Below are 20,671 nucleotides of genomic sequence, written 5' to 3' on the forward strand. Positions count from 1 at the left end.
TCCTCAGAGACTCATTTCTGTGAAGCTCGTGTCCAGGACACTGTATCTGACAGACCCAGAGAGGATATCAACAAAAGAAAAAAATAGCAGAAAAACCACAACAGAGCAGTCCCATGAGGAGGCTGAAGTACTAATGTGCCCATATTTGGCTTGTGGGACAGGAACCCAACCTTACCCACAGTTCCTTTAGGTGGGTACCTGACCATGCCCAGAATGGACACCAAACTAAGCAGTTGGCCCTTTCTTGTTCTCTTCTTCCTTTCCCTGGCAAAGGCTAGGATCCCTCAGCCCAGCCACAGGGATGGGCTGCAGACTTTGTAGACCCTGTTGTCTACAGACCTCCGCTGACGGATCAGTAAACAACCTTCCACACCTCATGCTACCCAGTCAGTGGTGGCTGCTTCAAGGTGAAGGGATGGGCAAGAAGGTGAGTCCTCGTGTTCCCAAGGCCATGTTCAGCCACCGATCCTCCAATCAAGCCCCACCACCTGCAGTCATGGCTTCTTAGTTTTGGAACAACTGGAAATGTCTGACCTCCCAGACGGTGCCAGAAATGTGAACTGTCCAGAGTGCTGAACGTTTTCAGTGCTGTCAATCAAATAGCCACGACTCTGGCCAAGCCGTTCCGCCTAAATGGAAACATACAGTAGTTCCAAAGATGATGTTAGAAAGGATGGTCTCCAGCCAAAGTGCCTTACTAGAAATGCTGAAGGGTCATGTGATCAAAGCCCTAGAGCAGAGGCGCCTGGCACCACATAGCACCCTGCCTGCCCTCCTGCCCTTCCCCCCAGATCTCATTTAGAACTCGAAGAAGGAAATAAAGAACTTGGCAGATGTTTAATGAGGGTAAACAGCAGCCCTCACTTCTATTTATGAGACAGGAGCTTGTGTTAACCAAAACCTGCACTGTGGAGTTGGCCTTACATGTGTGCACATAGATGGGACACATATGTCAGTGTATCATGGGCGGATGAGATGATTGGAAAAGGTAGCACAGAGGAGGGACCGCTGATGGTTTTGCTTTTGCACTTTGGGGATTTGATCTGGGCCAAATGCGGATTGTGACAAGCGGGTGGCTTCAGGGCCACAGCTAAGAAATAACTGAAAACCATTAAAATACCAGGTATCCCTCACCGTCCAGCTTCCTGTGGGTCATGCTGCCAGCCTTCTTCTCTGGATGACTTCCAGTGAATGGAAGCAGATGGAGAAACGTCCCCTGGAGGCTTTAGAGATCTGGGCTCACTTGTACTCCCTGAAGGATGGGTGTCCCATCAGCTTGCATGACACCCAGCTCTGTTCTGGCCCCTTTCAAACCACAATCTACCTTAGACTCACTTCATGGGTGTTTTGGTGACTCTTCTATTGCCATGAAAAAAAAATGCTATGACCAAGGCAAATTATAAAAGAAAACATTTGATTTGGGTCTCACGGTTGCAGAGAATTAGGGTCTATGATCATCACAGAGCAGAGAATGTCGTCACAGGCAGACATGGTACTGAAGAAGTCGCTAAGTGCTACTCCCACAAGCACGAGAAGGGGGGAGAGAGAGCTGACAGGGCAGAGTGTGGGTCTTTGAAATCTCGAAGTCTATCCCCAGTGACACACCCCCCTACATCAAGGCCACACCTCCTGATCCTTCTCAAACAGTTCCACCAACTGGAACCCAAGTGTTCAGATCTATGAATCTATGGGGGCCATTCTCATTCAAAGCACCACAGTGGGGCTTTTAAAACTCCATGTGTGGGGACCATCCAAGTCATTGTACAAAAGCATGGATGTTTCTAGAACATGACCATGACTTCCTTGTACCACCTATGAGAGACCTCCTGACAAGTCCCTCAGATCTTTCCTGAGAAGTGGGCTTTCTATCAAGACAACCTAGTAGATTTCTCTGCCCTCATTACAAACCTTACTGTCTTTTCTCCACAGCACTCATCACCCACTGCCTGACACTCTAGAGGATTTACGAGTTACATTGATGTTTTTCCTATCCCATAGAATCAGCCTCATGAGCCGGATTTTGTCTAAATTCACTCTAGGCCAGGGCCCAGGTTAGACGCTACTTTGTGACACATTTGGTAGGAACTGCTGGTGGGGAGTAGTGATTACCAGGGGATGACTACTCCAGCAGTGAGCTCAGCAATTCTTTCTTGCTTCTGTCTCTTGCCTGTATGAACACCCCACCCTGAGAGTCCCCTTCCTAGACTCCGGAGGATGCCTCCACCCTTCCTCACATGCCGCCTGTCTTGGGTTAGCAGAATGTTCCGCTCTAGTCTCCTTTGTAAAGTATCTCCATGCTTTGGGAGCTGAAGGAAAGATATGCATGTGCGTGTACCTGACGTCTGTGGCTCCACAGCCTGATGCTCACCTGAGGGCTCCAGAGGCCGCACCAGGGCTGAGGAATGGGAAGCAGTACTAGCACCTCTTCCCATCTCCATAGTCCTGCCAACTATCCCCATTCACACTACTCAGGGGGTGAGCTGTACCTACATGAGGAAACGTGAAAAATATGTATTTTTAGCCAGTGTTCTTTTGCTGTAAAGAGGCACCATGACCACAGCAACTTTTAAAAAGGAAAGCTTTTATTAGGGGCTGGCTTACAGTTTCAGAGCTTCAGTCCATTATTGTCATGGCAGGAAGCATGGCGGCATGCAGGTAGACATGGTGCTGGAGAGGTAGCTGAGAGCTCTACACCCAGATACACAGGCAGCAGGAAGAGAGAGACACGGAGGGCCTGGCTTGAGCATTTGAAACACCCAAAGCCCACCCCCAATGACACACTTCCTCCAACAAGGTCACGCCCACTCCAACAAGGCCACACCCACTCCAAAGCCATACCTCCTAATCTCTCTCAAGTAGCTACTCCCTAATGACCAAACATTCAAATATTTGGGCCTATGGGGGCCATTCCTATTCAAACCACCACATTCTACTCCATGACCCCCATAGGTCTATAGATATAGTGCAAAAATGCATTCAGTCCAACTTCCAAAGTCCCTACAGTCTACCACAGTTTCAACACTGTTTAAAAGTCCGAAGTTCAAAGTCTCTCCTGAGACTCATGGCAATCTCTTAACAGTAACTCCCCTGTAAAATCAAAACCAAAAAGCAGATCACATACTCACAACATACAATGGCACAAAATATACATTACCATTCCAAAAGGGAGGAAAGGGAGCATGGTAAGGAAATACTGGACCAAAGCAAGACAGAAAACCAGCCAAACAAACTCTGAACTCTGCATCTCCGTGTCTGATGTCAAAGTACTCTTCAGATCTCCAACTCCTTTCAGCTTTGACTGTAGCACACTTCTCCCTCTTGGGCTGGCTCTACTGCATGTGAGCAGCTGTTCTTGGCAGGTATCCCGGGGCTCTGGCATCCCCAAGCTCTTGGGGACTTCAAGGCAATCCAGGCTTCACCTTCACAGCTTCAAGCAATGGACTCTCTGGGTCTCTGTGCAGGGACACCCTTGACACATGCCTCAGAGGCTTTCCTTAATCTTGGAGGAGGATTTCATAACTCCTTTCTTGTATCCTTGACTCTAAAGCCAAACCATGTGGCAGAAGCTGACGGCTTGCTGGGGCTGGAACATGACCCCTCGTGCTATTACACTTGCACCAGATTTCTGTTCACCATTTCTTTTGCTGACTAAGATTTTCTTTAATTCCTTTTTACAAGTTGGGAGCTGAGCTGGGTGGGGTTTTGCCCTGAGGTCACCACTCCCTTTATTCCACTTAGCACCATTACACTTTCTGGTGCCCCTTTTCTCCTCAAACATTACATTTTTTTTTCATTTTTCCTTGCTCAGCTTGCCCCTCTTCATTATAGATCTGATTGTCAACACGGTCAATATTAGGCTGTCTTGAACTCTCCTCTGCCAATGCCATTAATCCAAAACTCTTACAGTTAGCCTTGGGCAGACTTTTCAGACACATTCTTTGCCAAAATATCCCAAGAACAGTCTCTTGGTCAAGAAAGCTCTTGACCTGAGCCATCATCATCTATGTTGCCCTCAGCATGACTGCCTTCCACGTTTCTGCTAGTATGGCCCATTAAACCCCAAAAGCATTCAACTTCACATTCTGCCAACAAGCAGCACAGTCAAGCCTATCACAGCAATACCCTGCTCCCTGGCTCCAACTTCTTTCTGTCTTAGTGAGTGTTCTATTGCTATGAGGAGACAGGGCCATGACAACTCTTATAAAAGAAAACATTTCCTTGGCGCTTGCTTGTAGTCTCAGAGATCTGGTCCATTATCATCATGGCAGGGAGCATGACAGCATGCAGGCAGACATGGATCTGGAGAAGGAGTTCAGAGTTCTATAGATGGATCCACAGGCAGAAGAGAGAGAAAGAGAGCTATTGGGTCTGTCTTGAGTATTTGAAACCCCCAAAGCCCACCCCCAGAAATATACCTCCTTCAACAAGGCCACACCTCCTCCAATGAGACCACACCTCCTAATCCTCATCAAGTGACTCCACTCCCTAAAGGCCATTCAAATGTAGGAGTCTGTGGGGGTCATTCCTATTCGACTACCACAATGTGTGGATATGCCATCTTGTCTGGAAACAGAAGTCTGCTTGGAATCGGTTTAAAATTCTAAAGCTGACGGTCACTTTTCATTGCTATAACAAATACCACAGCAGGGTAATTTGTGAAGAGGCTTATCTACCCCACAGTTTGGAGGCTGGGTAGCTAACATGAGAGGCCCCATTTGTCCAGCCTCTGATGGGAGCCCCAGCATCACAGACTCAGCTGAAAGCTCACACAGCTGTGCAAGAGAAGGTGGACAGACAGGAAGGCAAGGGGCTTGGAGGTCAGACACAGCCCCACAGAAATAGCTAAGCCTTTCCAAAGCACTTCCCCAAAGACCAAGGCTCTGCCCCTGGGCTCTGCCTCTTGAAGGTCCCACCACTACCCATACAACCTCACTGGAAGTACAACTTACAGGCATGCACTGAACCTTCCTCACACCATAGCCAAGGACTTGGGTGCTCAGTCTCCCAGACCACTTGTGACATAGCTTTGGATTTGGGAAGAGCTTCAGGGCCTGCTGGAGAATTTCATCACCCTTGATTGTAGGAACAAAGTCCAAATCCAGTTTGACCAATATGTTGCGGAAGCTGATACGCCCTACTGTTCATAGCACTTTCCTGACTTTCATAAGATAACCTTCAACTTCCAGAGCCATTGTTTTCTAGTCTGAGTTGCCTTCTCTGTTGAATCCCTCCTGGGGGTTGAAGAAATACTAGAGTCATTGCAGAAATAAAGCTCACCATAGTCGTGTGCCTCTGATCACAAGTGAAGCCACTTACAGCATGCTGGTGACAAGGGTACAAAACAACCTACATCTCCCAGGGCTTCCAAGATGGCTTCCAGTTGTACAGATGGCTCCTTGTGTTCAGGAGGTTCTTTGATGAAGAGGTCCTAGCATAGACCGGTATTGCAGCATCCATGGACCCTGTAACTGGTGATGGTCCTCTGCTATCTGCCTTCCTGGGAGATTATAACCAAGGTGGCCAACAACTGCCAGAATCGAAGTGTGTAAGTTGAAGCTCCATGGGTTTGGTGTCCAGGCAAGACTCGAGCTCTAGGACCTAGGAGTCTATGAGCTCTAGACGTGAGGAGGGACAGTGGAGATGGGGACATCTCTTCAGGCCAAAGGTCTACTGTCCCTGAGAGAACACCTACAGCGGAAACCCAAAAACAGTCCAAGAAATCTCTAGGATGAGGAGTTGGCTAACCTGTGCTCCAGAGAACACAGAGAAAGCCACTCACCCTTCACCACTCAGCATCCTCCAATGAAGCTAGCAACGTCCTGCACATACAACCATGCAGGGCAGCTGCAGGTCCCACAGTGAGTTTGTCTGAGTGACACTTGAGCTTATGTCCGTGAGTGGGCCAGAGCAAGAGAAGACCTCTCCTGATTAGATCCTAAGAAACACCAAAGCAAAGCAACATTGCTCTCAACAATTCCATCCCTGCTTGCTGGTGAGTCTGCAATGGGCCAGCTAGGTTTATATTTTAAAAAGACCTACAGATCATCTGGCAAAATCTGAATTTCCAACAAACAATGCATAGTTTTAGTATTAAGTCTGCCCCAAATACTACTGAGACATTACACTGGCAAAGTATTCACTATTTGTCTGAAGTGAGACCGACTTGCTCTTTTATCTACAGTGCAGGGTGAGGGGTCCTGACTCCAAGCCTAGGTGGCCACACGGGCTCCACTGTCAACTCCGGGAGCTCTAGGCCAGCCAAACGAGGACAGTGGCTAGTGTGTAACAGGACCAGGCCTCTCTGAAACCGGCCGTGGCTGCTGAAATTCACCTTTACATACTCCTCTGCCCGAGGGAAGCCCAGGATGAAATTGCTAATCTGCTAGGGTCTTCAACCCAGAGCACATTAAATTGAGCTCCAGGACACAGGGAAATGAAATATACGCCCAAGTATTTGAAACGTGTGTGATGCCCCAGACCAGAACATGGAGTGAAAGGGATGGTGGAGGATTGTCTTATCTACAGCACTGAGCACTAATCAGTCACAGGACTCCTGGGTCCCAGTGAATCCCAGACCATGGTCCAGGAGGTGTGGTCACGGCCCCACGGCCCTTCCAGAGCGTCCCAAAGGCACCTCTATAACGACATCTGGAGTCTTCCACAACACAGCTGGCCTGGGCTTCATTGATGACAGTGCTCGTACCCAATACAATTTGGGGACACTGGGCCAGTGTTGTGTTCCGGTGTTGACATCATCCAGCAATCTTTCCCAATTTTGGGTATGTGTAGGTCACCTGCCTTCCCAAAAGGGGGAGACTGGGGCTACAACGATGGCCTACGAACACAGACACCCATTACAGTGTGATGGCTGTGTAAGGACTCGGGCAATAACCACACATGGCGTGTCTTTGCTTAGGTATCCACCACACGTGGCATTAGCTTGTAAGGACCTAGGCCCCCATCACATGTGATGTGACTGTAATATACACCCCATGTAGTGTCGACTGATGACAGAGACCACAGCCGCCTGAGGTAGCTGTCTCCGCTTCTTAATAGGAGGCAGTGACTCTCAGCTAAGACCAGGCCCTTCCGTCCTTTCTACTCCCTGAAGACTCAATATCCCCAAGTTGGGGTCCACGGGAACAGGCGGTGACCAGTAAAGGCAGCTTAGGAGGCAGGAATCAGGCAAGGAGGGGTCTGGGTGGGTACCCTGAGTACAGCCCTCTTTGGGGTGTACAAGTACCTGCAACCCTGATCTGACCAGAGCAAACAGGTCTGCCCTGGAATACTAACTTCCAAGTACCAGGAGATCCATGCTGGATGTGAGTCTCTGGTCATCAAGCTCCTGGCCTGGCCACACATCTGTACACAAAGGTTCTTTGAGCATAGACACCTTATTGTTCAATCTGTGGCCTTTTTTTGTCTTTTTTGAATGAATCAGGACAAAAGAAATGGACTGCCATGCCTCTAGGGTCTAGACCGGGAGTCTTGCTGGCTCCTTGTGAAGACACAGTTGCATGGTGACCTGGATGGAGTGGGCACAGGCTGACACCAGGGTCACTCTCCTCCCCTGAGCTCTGTATCCTTCCCTCTCTCTATACAGCCAGCCCCAGGCTTCCCCCAGACACTAGGCTAGGAGATGAGACACATCCCTGATTTGGCTGTAGGGGCTGCCTCCTCCACGGTGATTCCCTTCATGTCATCGGGCATTTGACCGTCTGGGCGCCACACGTTGAGGTCCCCGAAGACCCCAGTCTCAATCATCTCCTCCTGCCAGGGAATGGAGCAGTTGCCGGAGGCGAATTCTTGGAAGAATTCTGTGTCTGCTTTGTCAAAAACCACACCCTTGACTGTGGAAAAGGCACCCACATCCTGAATGTTCTTGGCATAGACAGTCCTAGAGTCTGGGATGAACGGAGGGATGAGCATTCCTGTGAAGAGATGGGAAGCAGACCAGAGAGACCCGTGGTGAGGAAGCTGCAGAGCCGAGGGGTCCCCACAGACACACAGAAGGCTTCTACTCTTCCTGATGCTGACAGGAAAAGTCAGCATCCTGAAGCAGCCCCAAACTGTGTGCCCAGCACTCACAGACTAGATGATGGACAGTGTGAAAGATGCCCAGATCTGGTTAAAAAGGTGTGTGGATGGCTGGGTGGGTATGGATAGGTGGGCGTTTCCCAGACTGGCCTGAAATCACAATCCTCCTGCCTCGGCTACCCAATGCTGGTGTTACGACTCTCTGACTCACTATGCCAGCTAGGAAGCCTTTTTAAAAAGAAATCTCGGGATGGAGAGATGGCTCAGTGGTTGGGAGCACTGCCTGCTCTTCCAGGGGTCCTGAGTTCAAATCCCAGCAACCACATGGTGTCTCATAACCATCTGTAATAAGATCTGATGCCTTCTTCTGGTGTGTCTGAAGATAGCTACAGTGTACTTAAATAATAAATAAATCTTAAAGGAAGGAAGGAAGGAAGGAAGGAAGGAAGGAAGGAAGGAATCTCAGCCCTTGTGTCCGACAACTTCCTGAGACCCATCCTAAAGTCTCATCTTGAAATCTCTTACTTGAGGACCCTCAGTCCCTCCCATGGCCACCACACCTTCTCTGCAGCCCCAGACTCAGTGCTCTTGCCTGGCCCCAACTGTGCTTCGCATCCTCCCTCCCCAGTCAGCTTCACTTCTTAACAGAAGCTGCAAGATGCAGGGTGTTGCTGGTCTCGTAGAGCACAGATGTCGACTCAAGTCACCTAACCTCCTGCCCTGGCTTCTGTGGGGCGTTTTGACCCTACCTTGCAATGCTGCTGTACATGAGCCACTAATTCCAGCTTCGCAACAGGCCTGTGTTGGTATGGGCTGGCTGCTCTCACCGAAGCGTTGACCTCCCGACTTTCTCCAACATGCCTGATTCCAGTCTCCTGTGCTCCACTACTCCCTCAGAAGAGGTCCTTAGACCTCCTGAGCCAGGATCCTTCCTAGCCTCAGGGCCTCATAACAGCAATGCCAAGGATAGCCCATCTCCAGATGAGGTGCTTAGCTCTTCCACCGATTCTCTTGGGAGAATCTTCTCCCCTCCCTATGGCTCCTGACTCATCCCGTGTTCCACACCCTACTTTCCAGAGATCCAAGGATTCAAGGCAGGCAGAGTTCATCTACCTGTGAGAAGTTCATTCACCCCATGGCGTTTGTCATGACACTGCAGTCACAGTGTGTGTGACACATGTATGCGTGTGTCTTCATGTGTGCATACATGTGTGTGAGCCCATGCATGTACACATGCTCCTGTGCATGTGCACATACCTGTGTGTGCCTGTATGTCCATCTAAGGCCTGTGTGTGATGTGGTGTGGTGTGTGCATGTCTGTGTGTCTGTGTGTCGGTGTGCCTGTGTATCTGTGTATGTACATGTGTGCTGTGTGTGATGTGGTGTGCTGTGTTAATATCTGTGTGTCTGTGTGTCAGTGTGTCTGTGTATGTACATGTGTGCTGTGTGTGATGTGGTGTGGTGTGTGTATGTCTGTGTGTCAGTGTGTCTGTGTGTCTGTGTATCTGTGTATGTACATGTGCGCTGTGTGTGATGTGGTGTGGTGTGTGAATGTCTGTGTGTCTGTGTATCTGTCTATACATGTGTGCTTTCGAGGATGAATATAAGGCAAATACCAGGCTCAGAGCTTCCACACTGGCTTGTTACCCGAGTTTCCCACCTGACTTCAGCCTGCCTGACCCCATGGATACCAGACGCCATCAGGGGTCTCTGTCCTGTCCCTATCCTGTCCCTGTCCCTGTTTTTTTTTTTTTTTTTTTTTTTTTTTTGGTTCTTTTTTTCGGAGCTGGGGACCGAACCCAACCCCCCTCCCCCCGTCCCTGTGCCCTCTTGGGCTTATGATACCATACCGGCTTCGAGCTGTCTCCAGCTGATATCTTTGAAGAGGACATTCGCCCTTAGGGCGTCACAGGTTCCATCCCGGAAACCCAGGCGCTTCTCCGGGTCCTTCTCTAACAGCTGCTCACAGAAGTCCTTGCTGGCCTGGCTGAACTTCTCTGGGTACTTCACGGGCTCTGAGATGATGCGCTGTTTAAGCTCCTTGTTCTCCACCTGCATGGATGGCAAACGTACCACTTCACGTGAGCCTTGGCCAAGCCTCGAGCCTTGGGGCTTGGTGCTGACCCTTGCTGGGCTGGGGGTGGCTGATGGCATTCGGTGGCCCCCTCCCAGGTAGCCTGGCATTCAAAGGCTATGATCTCGGGACAAAAAGTTGAAAAGTAAAGCCCCCCAGCCACCAAGGCTGTTTTGAAGGGTGGTGCTGGTTGACTTAGACACGAGTCTACGCAGCTAGTTCACCACTGCACAGAAAACGACCAGAAGCGAGAGTTGCTGCTGGAGAGCTTGGCTGGGCATGGCGTTACTAAACTGAGAGAAACTTAAGAAATAAGCTTGCCTTACTTCTGGTCAGCCTTGTTGGAGTCTCCCAAACAAAGCTCCCCACACCCAACATGTATGATGAAGACAGTGTGGCTTACTCCCCAGACAACCCCCATTGTAGAGCCAGTCCACCATCATCTCTCTGGCAGGCACGGCCAGAACAAACGCAGCGTGTGGAACTTGATCGAATGTTAGCACAAACCACTTGTCCTGATGCCTGTCACTGTGGAGGCCTGTGAGACTCAGACACTTCTCCACGTTCAGCCAGGGTCACATGACAGCACAGAGCTGTGAGCTCAGGCGAGGACAAGGTAGCAACAAGTAGGTGGACATGGTCCCTACTGCGACCTAGGCAACAGCACCTGGCTTCCGGCCCAGCCCAACCTCTGTACGTAAAGAAAAATGAGGATCAGAGGAGGAATATGGGGTGGTTATCCAAAGCCCCAAGAGCAGTGTCCTGGTGGCCCACACTTGCTAAGGACCCGCCAATGACCTCCTTGTCAATTCTGCTCCCAAAAGATCCTACTGAGCCTACCAGGGAGAGACGCTGGGTCTCGGCTAGTGCGTGATTGCTCTGCCACCTGCTGGCTGTGGTGTGAAAGGACAGGTTAGAATCTCTGAGCAGCTCCACTTTCGGGTCTCAAGAACAGGTAAGCTCGGGACAGAATATCACACAGGAGCAGGACCCCAGAGCCTGAGCCCCTTATATAGTCCTTGGCACAACCCACCTATCCATGCCTGCCCCAGAGTGGACCCTCTCGGGGTTCCTGTCAGGCGGCACCTACCTTCTCTCCTCGGGCTCGGAAGGGTCCTCTGGCTGCGATCATCTCGTACAATGTGACCCCCAGGGCAAAGTAGTCCACAGAGAAGTCGTACTCTTCGCCTCGCAGGAGCTCGGGGGCCATGAAACCTGCCGCCACGAATGTATGTAGGTTCATTGATAATCCTGCTTTCCCGTAGCATGGCGCCTCCCCAGTAATCACAGACAGAAGCCTGGTGATAGATACCCTGTCTCCCAGTGGAGGGGGGATCGTCTCACCACCAGTGATTTTTTGAGACCAGAAACCTCTTTGTTGTCTTTGAGGGACATTGAGCATAATGTCCCCGGCCACTACCCACTGGTTGCCCACATGTCTCCCAACATAGCCAAAGACTCCTAGGGGCAGGATTGCCAGGTCAGGAATCTCACTCCTGCGGGATGTGAAGCCTCGGCTCAGACTCAGGGACAGTGCGCTGCATGTGACTCATGGGGTAGAGAAACACAACAGATGCTGCTGGGTCTTTCTCACTCTCCTCCTACAAGGATACAAGAGTGAGATCTGTGTCCCGTGATCCAGAGTGAGTCCAGTAACCCAGACGCCATGGCCAAAGCCTGAGGAACACGAGTGAGGGGGCCACAGTCCTATGTTGTCCTCAGTCACTTTGCTCCTTGAAGCTCCCTTTGTTACCTACAGTGAAACTACAGCTGAACCCCCTCCCACATGCACTCCCGGAATAGCACCCAATAGCACAGCCACTGTGTGGCCTTCTCCAGGAGCGTAGGCTCACTGATCCTCCTGTCTGTCTGCTTACAACTTGGCCATTTGCATGAAAACCTCAACCCCACCATATTTATTAATTCATGCCCAGTATCTGCAACATAGTGTATAAACCATCTCCTCCCGCCCATCCCGTTGCTTTCTCGGCCCCATGTAACAGGCTACGGAATTGCTCCTGGGCTCCTAGGTGATTAGCCCTTCTGGAAGGTGAATTGTTGAGTATCCCTTTCTGGAGCCACACATGCCACTTCTCCACTCCAAGACAGCACCAGTGTTCACCCAGTGACACCTCTCCCGACCGTAGTGCCACACTCTGGTCATGCCGCCCTTTGCCTTCCTGTTTTTGCTGCAGAGACAGCACCTGTGAGTAGCTGGATGAAGGAGTGAGTGTATTTCTGCTTCTTCCTATACCCAGAGGAAGAACATCCCCCATGCATGGCCAACGGTTGTGGACTGAGTGGGGGGGAGGGAGGATCTGTCTAGAACAGTGTTCATTGGCTCCTGGAACACCAGCTTCTAGTCTGCACCCTAACTCAGCATCTCCAGACCCTATACTGCCATCCCAGGCAGAGGATTCACAAGGTGGGTAGAGTTGCCATTGAATCTCAGTAAGCGCTGTAAGGTAAAGATTGGGCGGGCAATGGCACCCTCTCCTGGCCACCTGGGCCAGCAGTCCAGAGTGGGACCAATTCTAGTCTTGAAGTAAGTTCTTCAAATCTTGCTCCAGCAGATCCCGGAACTTGGAGCAAACTGAGGAGATCCAAATGACGTTTGAGCTAGCTCTTGAAAGAATGCACAACCATGTCTTCACAAAGTTGTGCGATGGCTTCAGGCCAAGCTGATTCCAGAATCCTTTTCTCAGATCTCCTTCACCCTGCGCCTGCTCAGAGCCCTCAGCACCCACCAGCTACCACGGCTGGACAAGCACCAGGCCTCCTGAGGGTAAGCATGGATGTGTCCTATTCCAGAATGGAGGGGAAAGTTCTTGTCTCTCTACCCACCTAAGGCACAGGGACCTGGTGACTCTGTAACACAAAGCAGGGGCCTGTCTACATCCCACTCTATTTACATCCCAACTTATGCTTGGTATGAGGCCAGACAGCTGGGGAATAAGGTAAATACCTAAGAAGTCCTGTCAGCGGTCAGCCTGAATGCAGGACAATCCAGAATATGGATAAAGGGGGGACTTAAATGCAAGTATCTACAGCATGCAAGTCCAAGTATGTAGCGGTCACGTAACAGCCTCAGATGCCCATGTGGTAAGCGTTAAAACCAAAGACTCTGACGGATTAAGCACACCATCTAAGGTCACAGAGCCACTAAGCATGGGCCGTGCACCTGCTCCAGCTGACTCAAGATTCTTCTTTCCTCTACCTGTGCTGCCTCTCCCCCTTCCTCTGAGGAGGATGAAGGCAGAAGGATACACATGGCTGCATGTGTGTGCACTTAGACACAGATACATCTACAGTCACTCATGTATGTGCAAGAGTGGTGTACACAGAGAGATGCATGCCCATGTGTGCACATGTACTGAGAATACTCATAGAGGTGCATACACATTCACATGAGTAAACATATATATCTACATGTATGAAATATCACACATACAGATGTGCATGTTGACATGTGCATGCACAGAGAGGTGTGTAAAGATGCACACATGTACTTGCATGTATGCACACAGAGACAGTCATGGGTACATGCATACATGCATACGTTCATATACACATATGCATGTTTCACACAGAGGGAGCTGTGCACCTACATACATGTACAAACATACAACTGTGTACACCACATGAGAGCAAGCACATATGTAGAAATGTGTGTACACAGGTATGCTTGCCCACAGAAGGATACACATGTGCATAGCCTGCATGTTGGCGGATGCCTACCAGAGTTGTACTGAAGCCTAGCGAGAGCTGGTTGAGCTGTGACCTACACAGTAAGTCCTTGAGTCCAGCTCTTCCATGAGATATCCCAGGCAAACTCATTCTGCCAATGCCCAAGAAGCCACTTAGTGTGCAAGTCCTGGGCTCCCTCTGCCCATCGAGGTACCAAGGAGGCAGCTCTGACAAGCTAGTGAGACTGTTAAGGCAGGGGAGGGGCTGTCCTTGAAGGGAGCAAACAGTTCTTGAGCTGCTGAGCAGAACCTGATTGCCACTGTTTGCTCTAGAGGATAAGGAGCCGTGCTCCACTACCCCCACTCGGTCACCACTTAGGTCTTGGGGCTCCTGCTGCCCCAAGCTCTGAGAGAAAGGACAAGCCAAGGCCTCTTCTTGGATACCAAGCCTTTCCACCACCACCACCCCCCAATGCTCAGATCTTACCTGGGGTCCCTGCATAGCCCTTGGTCTTATTCTGCCCTTCCTTCAACTCCACGGCCAGTCCAAGGTCAGAAATTCGGATGTTGCCTAAAAGTTGAGACAAGCTGAGGTCACACGGAATCCACAGAACAGAGGTACCAGGCGAGCCCGCGGCTCAGCAGTATTCCCTGCACAGCAGCAAAACACACTATGCATGTTCTCTGTGCACACACACCACACTCCGCACACACATATCCATTCCCCACCAAGATATATCATACGTGTAATGGGCATACCACATATGCCTTACACCTGTCACACACATACATACATGCACACACACCTATATGCATTTACACACTCTCCATAGCTTACACCACTGTCCTTTATGCTCTAACACTGCTAGGCCCTTCAATGACTTTAAAAGAGGCTGAAGAAACCATGCCTTGGGCTCCCAAAGTTGCTGTGGCCTGCACCCACCCCAGGGGCTCCCAAAGCTGCTGTGGCCTGCGCCCACCCCAGGGGCTCCCCCAAAGCTGCCGTGGCCTATATCCATCCCCAGGAGCTCCCCGAAAGCTGCCTGGCCTGCACCTATCCCAAGGGCTCCCCCAAAGCTGCCGTGGCCTGCGCCCACCCCAGGGGCTCCCCTAAGCTGCCTGGCCTGCACCCACCCCAGGGGCTCCCCTAAGCTGCCTGGCCTGTGCCCGCCCAGGGCTCACCATCGTTGTCCAGCAGCACGTTCTCTGGCTTGAGGTCACGGTAGACAATGCGTCTCTGATGCAGGTGCTCCAGGCCACTGATGATCTGTGCTGTGTAGTAGATGGCTCGTGGCTCCGGAAAGCCGGGGTTCTCCTCATCCACATTGTAGATGTGGTACCTGGGGGCAGAACACCACAGGAGGCACTCACATGGGCTGAAGGGCGGTAAAACGCAGACACAGAGTCTGGATCTTAGGGCACACATGGGTCAGCATAGCATGGCCACCTTGGGAACAGACATCAATGTTCCCCTGGAGAAGCCCAGAGCCAGAGGCCTCAGATGCCACCTCAGATGGGTGCATAGCTGTTAGAGAGACAACGGTTAGAAAGGCATACAAGCTTGTCGCCTGACACCTCCTTCCTCCCGACTCCAGAGCAGTGCCAAGACAGGGCCAAGGGAAGTGAGCTCATCCCCAGTTTCTTAAAGTATAAACCACCCCCGAATCTCTAAGTAAACCTGTGGTCTGCTCCACCAGACCTTGAACCCCTGGGCGGATTTGACAGTAGCATTTCCTTCCCAGCCCCTTTCCACAAGACCTTGAAGTCTGTCCATTTCTGTGTTCTTCCGAATGCTTGCCACCTCAACACTTTACAAGGAAGCAAAGCCCATAGCTAGAAGCTGTGAATAGGGTAAGCTCTGGCAGAGATGTGCAGAACAGGGGTTTAGAAGGTCCAGGGGAGGGGGTGGACAGAGGGTGTAATGCTAAAAAGAATCCCCCAGCATTCCTTACAGCCCTCTTCTCCTTCTCGAAGATGGATTGTCTAGACCTCGTGTTACTTGTCTGAAGAAAAGGCAATTGGCTTTGCTGGGGTGGCGGTATAAATAAAAGCAGATGAGCCAAGAGACACAGGGGGTTTGCACAGGGGGTACAGCTCCCTTTGGTGGCACCCTGCATTCCCAAGGCACCCCAGGGGCTCACTGTGTTAGCCTCATGTACTAGGTACCCAGGGACCTCACTGCGCTAACCCTGTGTGCCCGCTACCCCAGGGTCTCACCACCTCATCCTTCTAACACTGATGTGGTCACTGTTGTCTCTGTTTGACAGAACAGGAAACTAAAGAGTGGTAAGTCCCCCAGCCAAAGAACGAAGTTAGCTTGAGAACCCCAAGAATGCAGGAACAACCCCAGAGCACCCCGAGGTTTGGCTAGCCCAGGCACCATCAGAGTGGGCACCCTCCTACCATAGACAAGCTGGTCTCTAGCCAGACGTCCAGCTCTTGAGCCATACAGGATTGGGCATGGATGGAATCGTTCATTTTAATGTCTTGGCCCTCTCAACCCACAGGCCCCACCACAGCTATCTGCAACACCACATGCCCTCTGTCGCTGTCCCCGACAATCATGGAGACGCATGAGCGTGAAGAATGACAGGCCCCACCAGTCATGAACCCTAGTTGAAAGTAGTCCCAGGTCTGGACACCTTTACCTTACGTCACCTCCATTCATGATGGTCATCACCAGACAGAGGTCGGTCTTGGTCTCGAATGCATAGGCCAGAGACACGATGAACCTGCTGTGTACTTTAGCTAGAATCCTCTTCTCAACGATGGCGCCCTGGAAGCAGAATGATCTTTAGTCCTCAGCAATGCACTGTGGAGCGCAGCCTGCACGCTGGGCACAGCGCAGGACGGGCTTGCGATCAGTCTGAAAATGTGGCAAACAGTCACTCAGGGATGTAGCCTTGGCGTTGACTGGGACATCTCTGTCACTGCCCTGTCCTCTCCCCTCCCCTGCACCACCAGAGCCCCTCCGTCCAGTCCTCGCTTACGTCCAGCCAGCTCCCAACGCGGCCCGATCTTCCAGGAGAACCCGCTCTATTATCTTTATTCTAAACATCAGAAAGTGTGGAAGAGGCAAGAGCCGCAGGTCATACACCACCCCCACCCCACCCCCGATCCCGGGCAATGAAGTCTGGAAGTGTCGTACTGGGTTGCATGTTCCAGGAGGGTGGCCCAGAACTTGAATTGCAGTTCCAGAAAGCTGCAGTTATGTGTGTGTTTGTCGTTTTGAGACATGGCCTCACTATGTAGCCCTGGCTGTCCTGGAACTCTCTGTGTGGGCTACTGAACTCACACAAGCCCAGCCACTGCCTCTGCCTCATGAGTGGTGGGACTAAAGGTGTGTGCTGTCCTACACAAGCATAAGGTTGTGTCTCTTTCCATTGAGATACTTTATTTTTATTTATTTATTTTATGTATATGAGTACACTGTAGCTGTCTTCAGACACCAGAAGAGGGCATCGGATCCCATTACAGATGGTTGTGAGCCACCATGTGGTTGCTGGGAATTGAACTCAGGACCTCTGGAAGAGCAGTCAGTGCTCTTAACCGCTGAGCCCTCTCTCCAGCCCCTAACTGAGATACTTTAAATAAAAGTGGAACAGTTAAAGCGTTTTCCAATTTATGAATAGTTTCAAACTCGAGACAGAAATCAATCGCCGAGGCCCTTCAGAAGTCACACCTTCAGCTGTGCAGTGGTGGTGCACGGCCATTAATCCTAGCCCTCGGGAGGCAGAGCCCGGTGGAGCTCTATGAGTTTGAGGCCAGTCTGGTCTATAGACTGACTTAGAGGAAAGCCAGGGCCACACAGAGAGATCCTGTCTCTAAAAATGGGGCAAAAAAAGAAGGAAGGAAGGAAGGAAGGAAGGAAGGAAGGAAGGAAGGAAGGAAGGAAGGAAGGAAGGAAGGGAGACAGAGAGACAGAGACAGAGACAGAGAAACAGAGACAGACAGAGACAGAGAGACAAAGAGACAGAGAGAGAGAGAGAGAGAGAGAGAGGAACTACATCTTCCACATACCATGACCTTTTTTCACCTTGCATTCTATGTATATCCTAAACATAGTTTTTCCTCCCTCTACTCTTCCCAGTCTCTCCCCGCTTCCCTCTCTCCCGTACAGCTATGTCCATGTGTCCATTCCTAGGAGTTCCACAGCATTATCCGTACTGTACAGCAGGGCTGCAGAGGGCTGTGCTCCCTGGACAATAAGCTGCTTTTGCTGATCCTGCCTTAACTAGACACTGACGCCAACCAAGGAGGAAATGGCTGCCTGCCCATGTCCTCCACTCATTCTTGTCCCCTGGAAACCTGTGTTCGGGGAAAAGTGGTCCCACACCACAGCATCCCAGATGGGTTCTGCCTATCTGTGAGCAGTACCTGCCGAGAGAGGGCTGCCTCACTCCCTCCTGCATATGGTCACAACAGCAGCTACACAGAAAGGTTTCTAGGTAGTCGGATACACGCTCTGTTGCAGCTCCCCCTCTGAACTGCTCCTGAGCGCGGTACAGAGGGACTACCATCCTGCCGTTGGCTGGCTGAGCCAGGGGAGTCCAAAAGGCAGCGTGCACAGTAGCTAGGGCCCGAGTAGAGCTCCACAGGAGTCTTGGCGGGTGGTCTACATTCTACCGGCCCTCTAGCCTAAGCGCATCCTACTGCTCGCTGGGATCCCTACCTGGTACCCCTTCCTCTTCTTCAGCCGCTTCTTGTTCAGCTTCTTGCAAGCGTACATCTTGCCGGTCGCCTTCATTTGGCAGGCGGACACTTCCCCAAAGCCCCCCTTCCCCAGGACCCTGAAGTCCAAGAACCAGTCTTCACCTATGGGCTGGGCTTCCAACCACTTCCACTGAAGAAACCGCAGGAAATATAGGCTTCCCAGGTACTCCTGGAAGGGGCCCTGACTCAAGTGCTCCAGTGTGGCCTGCAGCAGAGGCTGGAAGAGCCCATCCTGGCTCCCAGTTGGCCCTTCCTTCACTCTTGCCACCATGCCCTGGTCCAGGAAGTTGCAGAAGAGTGTGCCCTGTGGGTCCAGGTACTCAGCCAGGATGGCCTGAGCCTTCTGTGGCCGTAGGTCGTCATCGGCAGTGTCATAGTCCTCGATGTCCTTCCAGAGCTCCAGAGCCGGCACATGCCTCTCGTCTGTCTTCAGGAACTGCTGGAAGAGCCTCTTGCCAATGGGCTGCTCCGAGCACAGGTTGTCAAACTCTAGGCTGATGCTGTCACGGAGACCCTCACACTTGGACAGTGGGGGCAACCGGAGCTTGGCCAGATACTTCTTGTCTCGGGAAGAGGGGGTGCTGCTTCCGTCAAAGCTGCCTCGGGCCGCAATGAAGGCAGAGTTGGCCACCACGGTCTCCAAGGACCCGAAATCCATCCTGCTGATGCCCTGTGTCCACTTCAAGTGTTAAGACCCATAAGCTGAAGTCAAGCTCAAGGCACCAGCAGCCAAAGCAGGCTTGACCTGGTGCCCTTGGCCTATGGCCTGTTCCTGCCCTTGTGGGACAAAGGGAGGCACACGGCCGTGGCCAGGGTGCTTGGGATCCCACCGAATGGCCAGGGAGACCAGAGCTGACAAGTATCTAGCTAAATCCCAATGCTGGGGTCACTGAGGACACCTTAGGGGTGACCAGCAGGTGCCAGAAAAAGACAATCCCCTAAGCCGCTCCAAATCGGATTAGAGTTCAGCTCAATTGACTCCCCCTGGGTGCTGCCTCCGTGTTCCCAAGGGAAGGGCATGCCGAAGGCTCCTGGAAGCCAGTGGGGAACAGTTCTATCCTTCTCTGGCCTTGGCAGGTGGACAGGACTTGTCTGTGTCTTTCTGGGACGTGAGTCTGAGGCAGAGGGTAGTCAGTCAGTCCCAGGAGAAACCTCCATTTGTATGTGGCTCCGGGTTGTTTTCTACACTATTATTTTAAGATTTATTTTGTCTAGGAGTACACGGTCACTGTCCTCAGACACATCAGAAGGGGGCATCGGATCCCATTACAGATGGTTGTGAGCCACCATGTGGTTGCTGGGATTTGAACTCAGGACCTCTGGAAGAGCAGTCAGTGCTCTTAACCGCTGAGCCGAACTCTCCAGCCTCCACCCCCACCCCGTTTAAGTTTTATCCTTAAGAAAGTAGCATGCAAGAAACCTCCAGATAACAGGAATCCAGAGGGAAGCCTGCAGTGCCCAGTTTCCCTGCCTGTAGGTGAGACCACAGGCACTTGTTGGGGAAAACAAGTGTCCTTCTTGCAGAACCGCCAAAGGCAGTTAGAAAGCATGGATGATCCAACAGGAGACCCGCATGCCGTCACGTCCAGCCCCCTGTCAGGCCAGAAGACACGTGAGACATGAGCCCAGAATGCATCTAGGATTCAGGGATTGGGGGCATAATACTGGAGACAAACTTGGAACAGCAGGGGCTCACTGGGGCATACTCGGAACCCAGCATAGACACTGGTCACATCCAGGACACACCTGGGAATGTCAGAATCTACAGGCATGTCACCACCTCCTGGGGACCATGTCTGTCACATCTATAGGTACTCCTGACAGTCTGGGGAGCTGCCACAGGAGCGAGTGCTTACAGGGAGGAGAAAGGGACAGCTGAGAATAAAAGGAAACCTGGAAAACCTGAGTCAGGAGGTTAAAGGAGTGTTCAGCCCAACCTCCTTCCCTGAAGGGCTGGGGGTGCTTCAGGTGGGGACAGGGTCTCCTGTTGTGACTGAGGAATTAAAAAGAGAACCTGCTGGTGAATGACAACCTCCACTCCTGCCACACGCCCACCTCCTAGCAAGGGCTTGTGACAGGAAGATTGATGAGTAAATATTTGAGGTAAACACTACCTCGTTCTCCTCAGGTGACCTGTGCTAGTCCCAACCCTGCCACTTAA

At 51.4% G+C, this 20,671-nt stretch overlaps 1 protein-coding gene across 2 annotated transcripts; it reads right to left on the bottom strand.

Annotated features, from left to right (window-relative positions):
* Positions 1–2,564: 2,564 nt before the first annotated feature.
* Positions 2,565–19,352, bottom strand: Grk1 (G protein-coupled receptor kinase 1). Of its 2 annotated transcripts, none has more exons than XM_039094857.2 (7): positions 18,175–18,340; positions 16,446–16,573; positions 14,980–15,137; positions 14,285–14,368; positions 11,202–11,326; positions 9,888–10,089; positions 2,565–7,931 (listed from the first exon to the last, which is right to left on the bottom strand). In XM_039094857.2, exons 2-7 carry the CDS (start codon positions 16,472–16,474, stop codon positions 7,633–7,635), a joined length of 897 nt encoding a protein of 298 aa, XP_038950785.1. In that variant the 5' UTR covers positions 16,475–16,573; positions 18,175–18,340; the 3' UTR covers positions 2,565–7,632.
* Between the last annotated feature and the right edge of the window lie 1,319 nt (positions 19,353–20,671).

Source organism: Rattus norvegicus, chromosome 16, assembly GCF_036323735.1.
Source record: "Rattus norvegicus strain BN/NHsdMcwi chromosome 16, GRCr8, whole genome shotgun sequence".
In the NCBI taxonomy this organism is placed as follows: domain Eukaryota; kingdom Metazoa; phylum Chordata; class Mammalia; order Rodentia; family Muridae; genus Rattus; species Rattus norvegicus.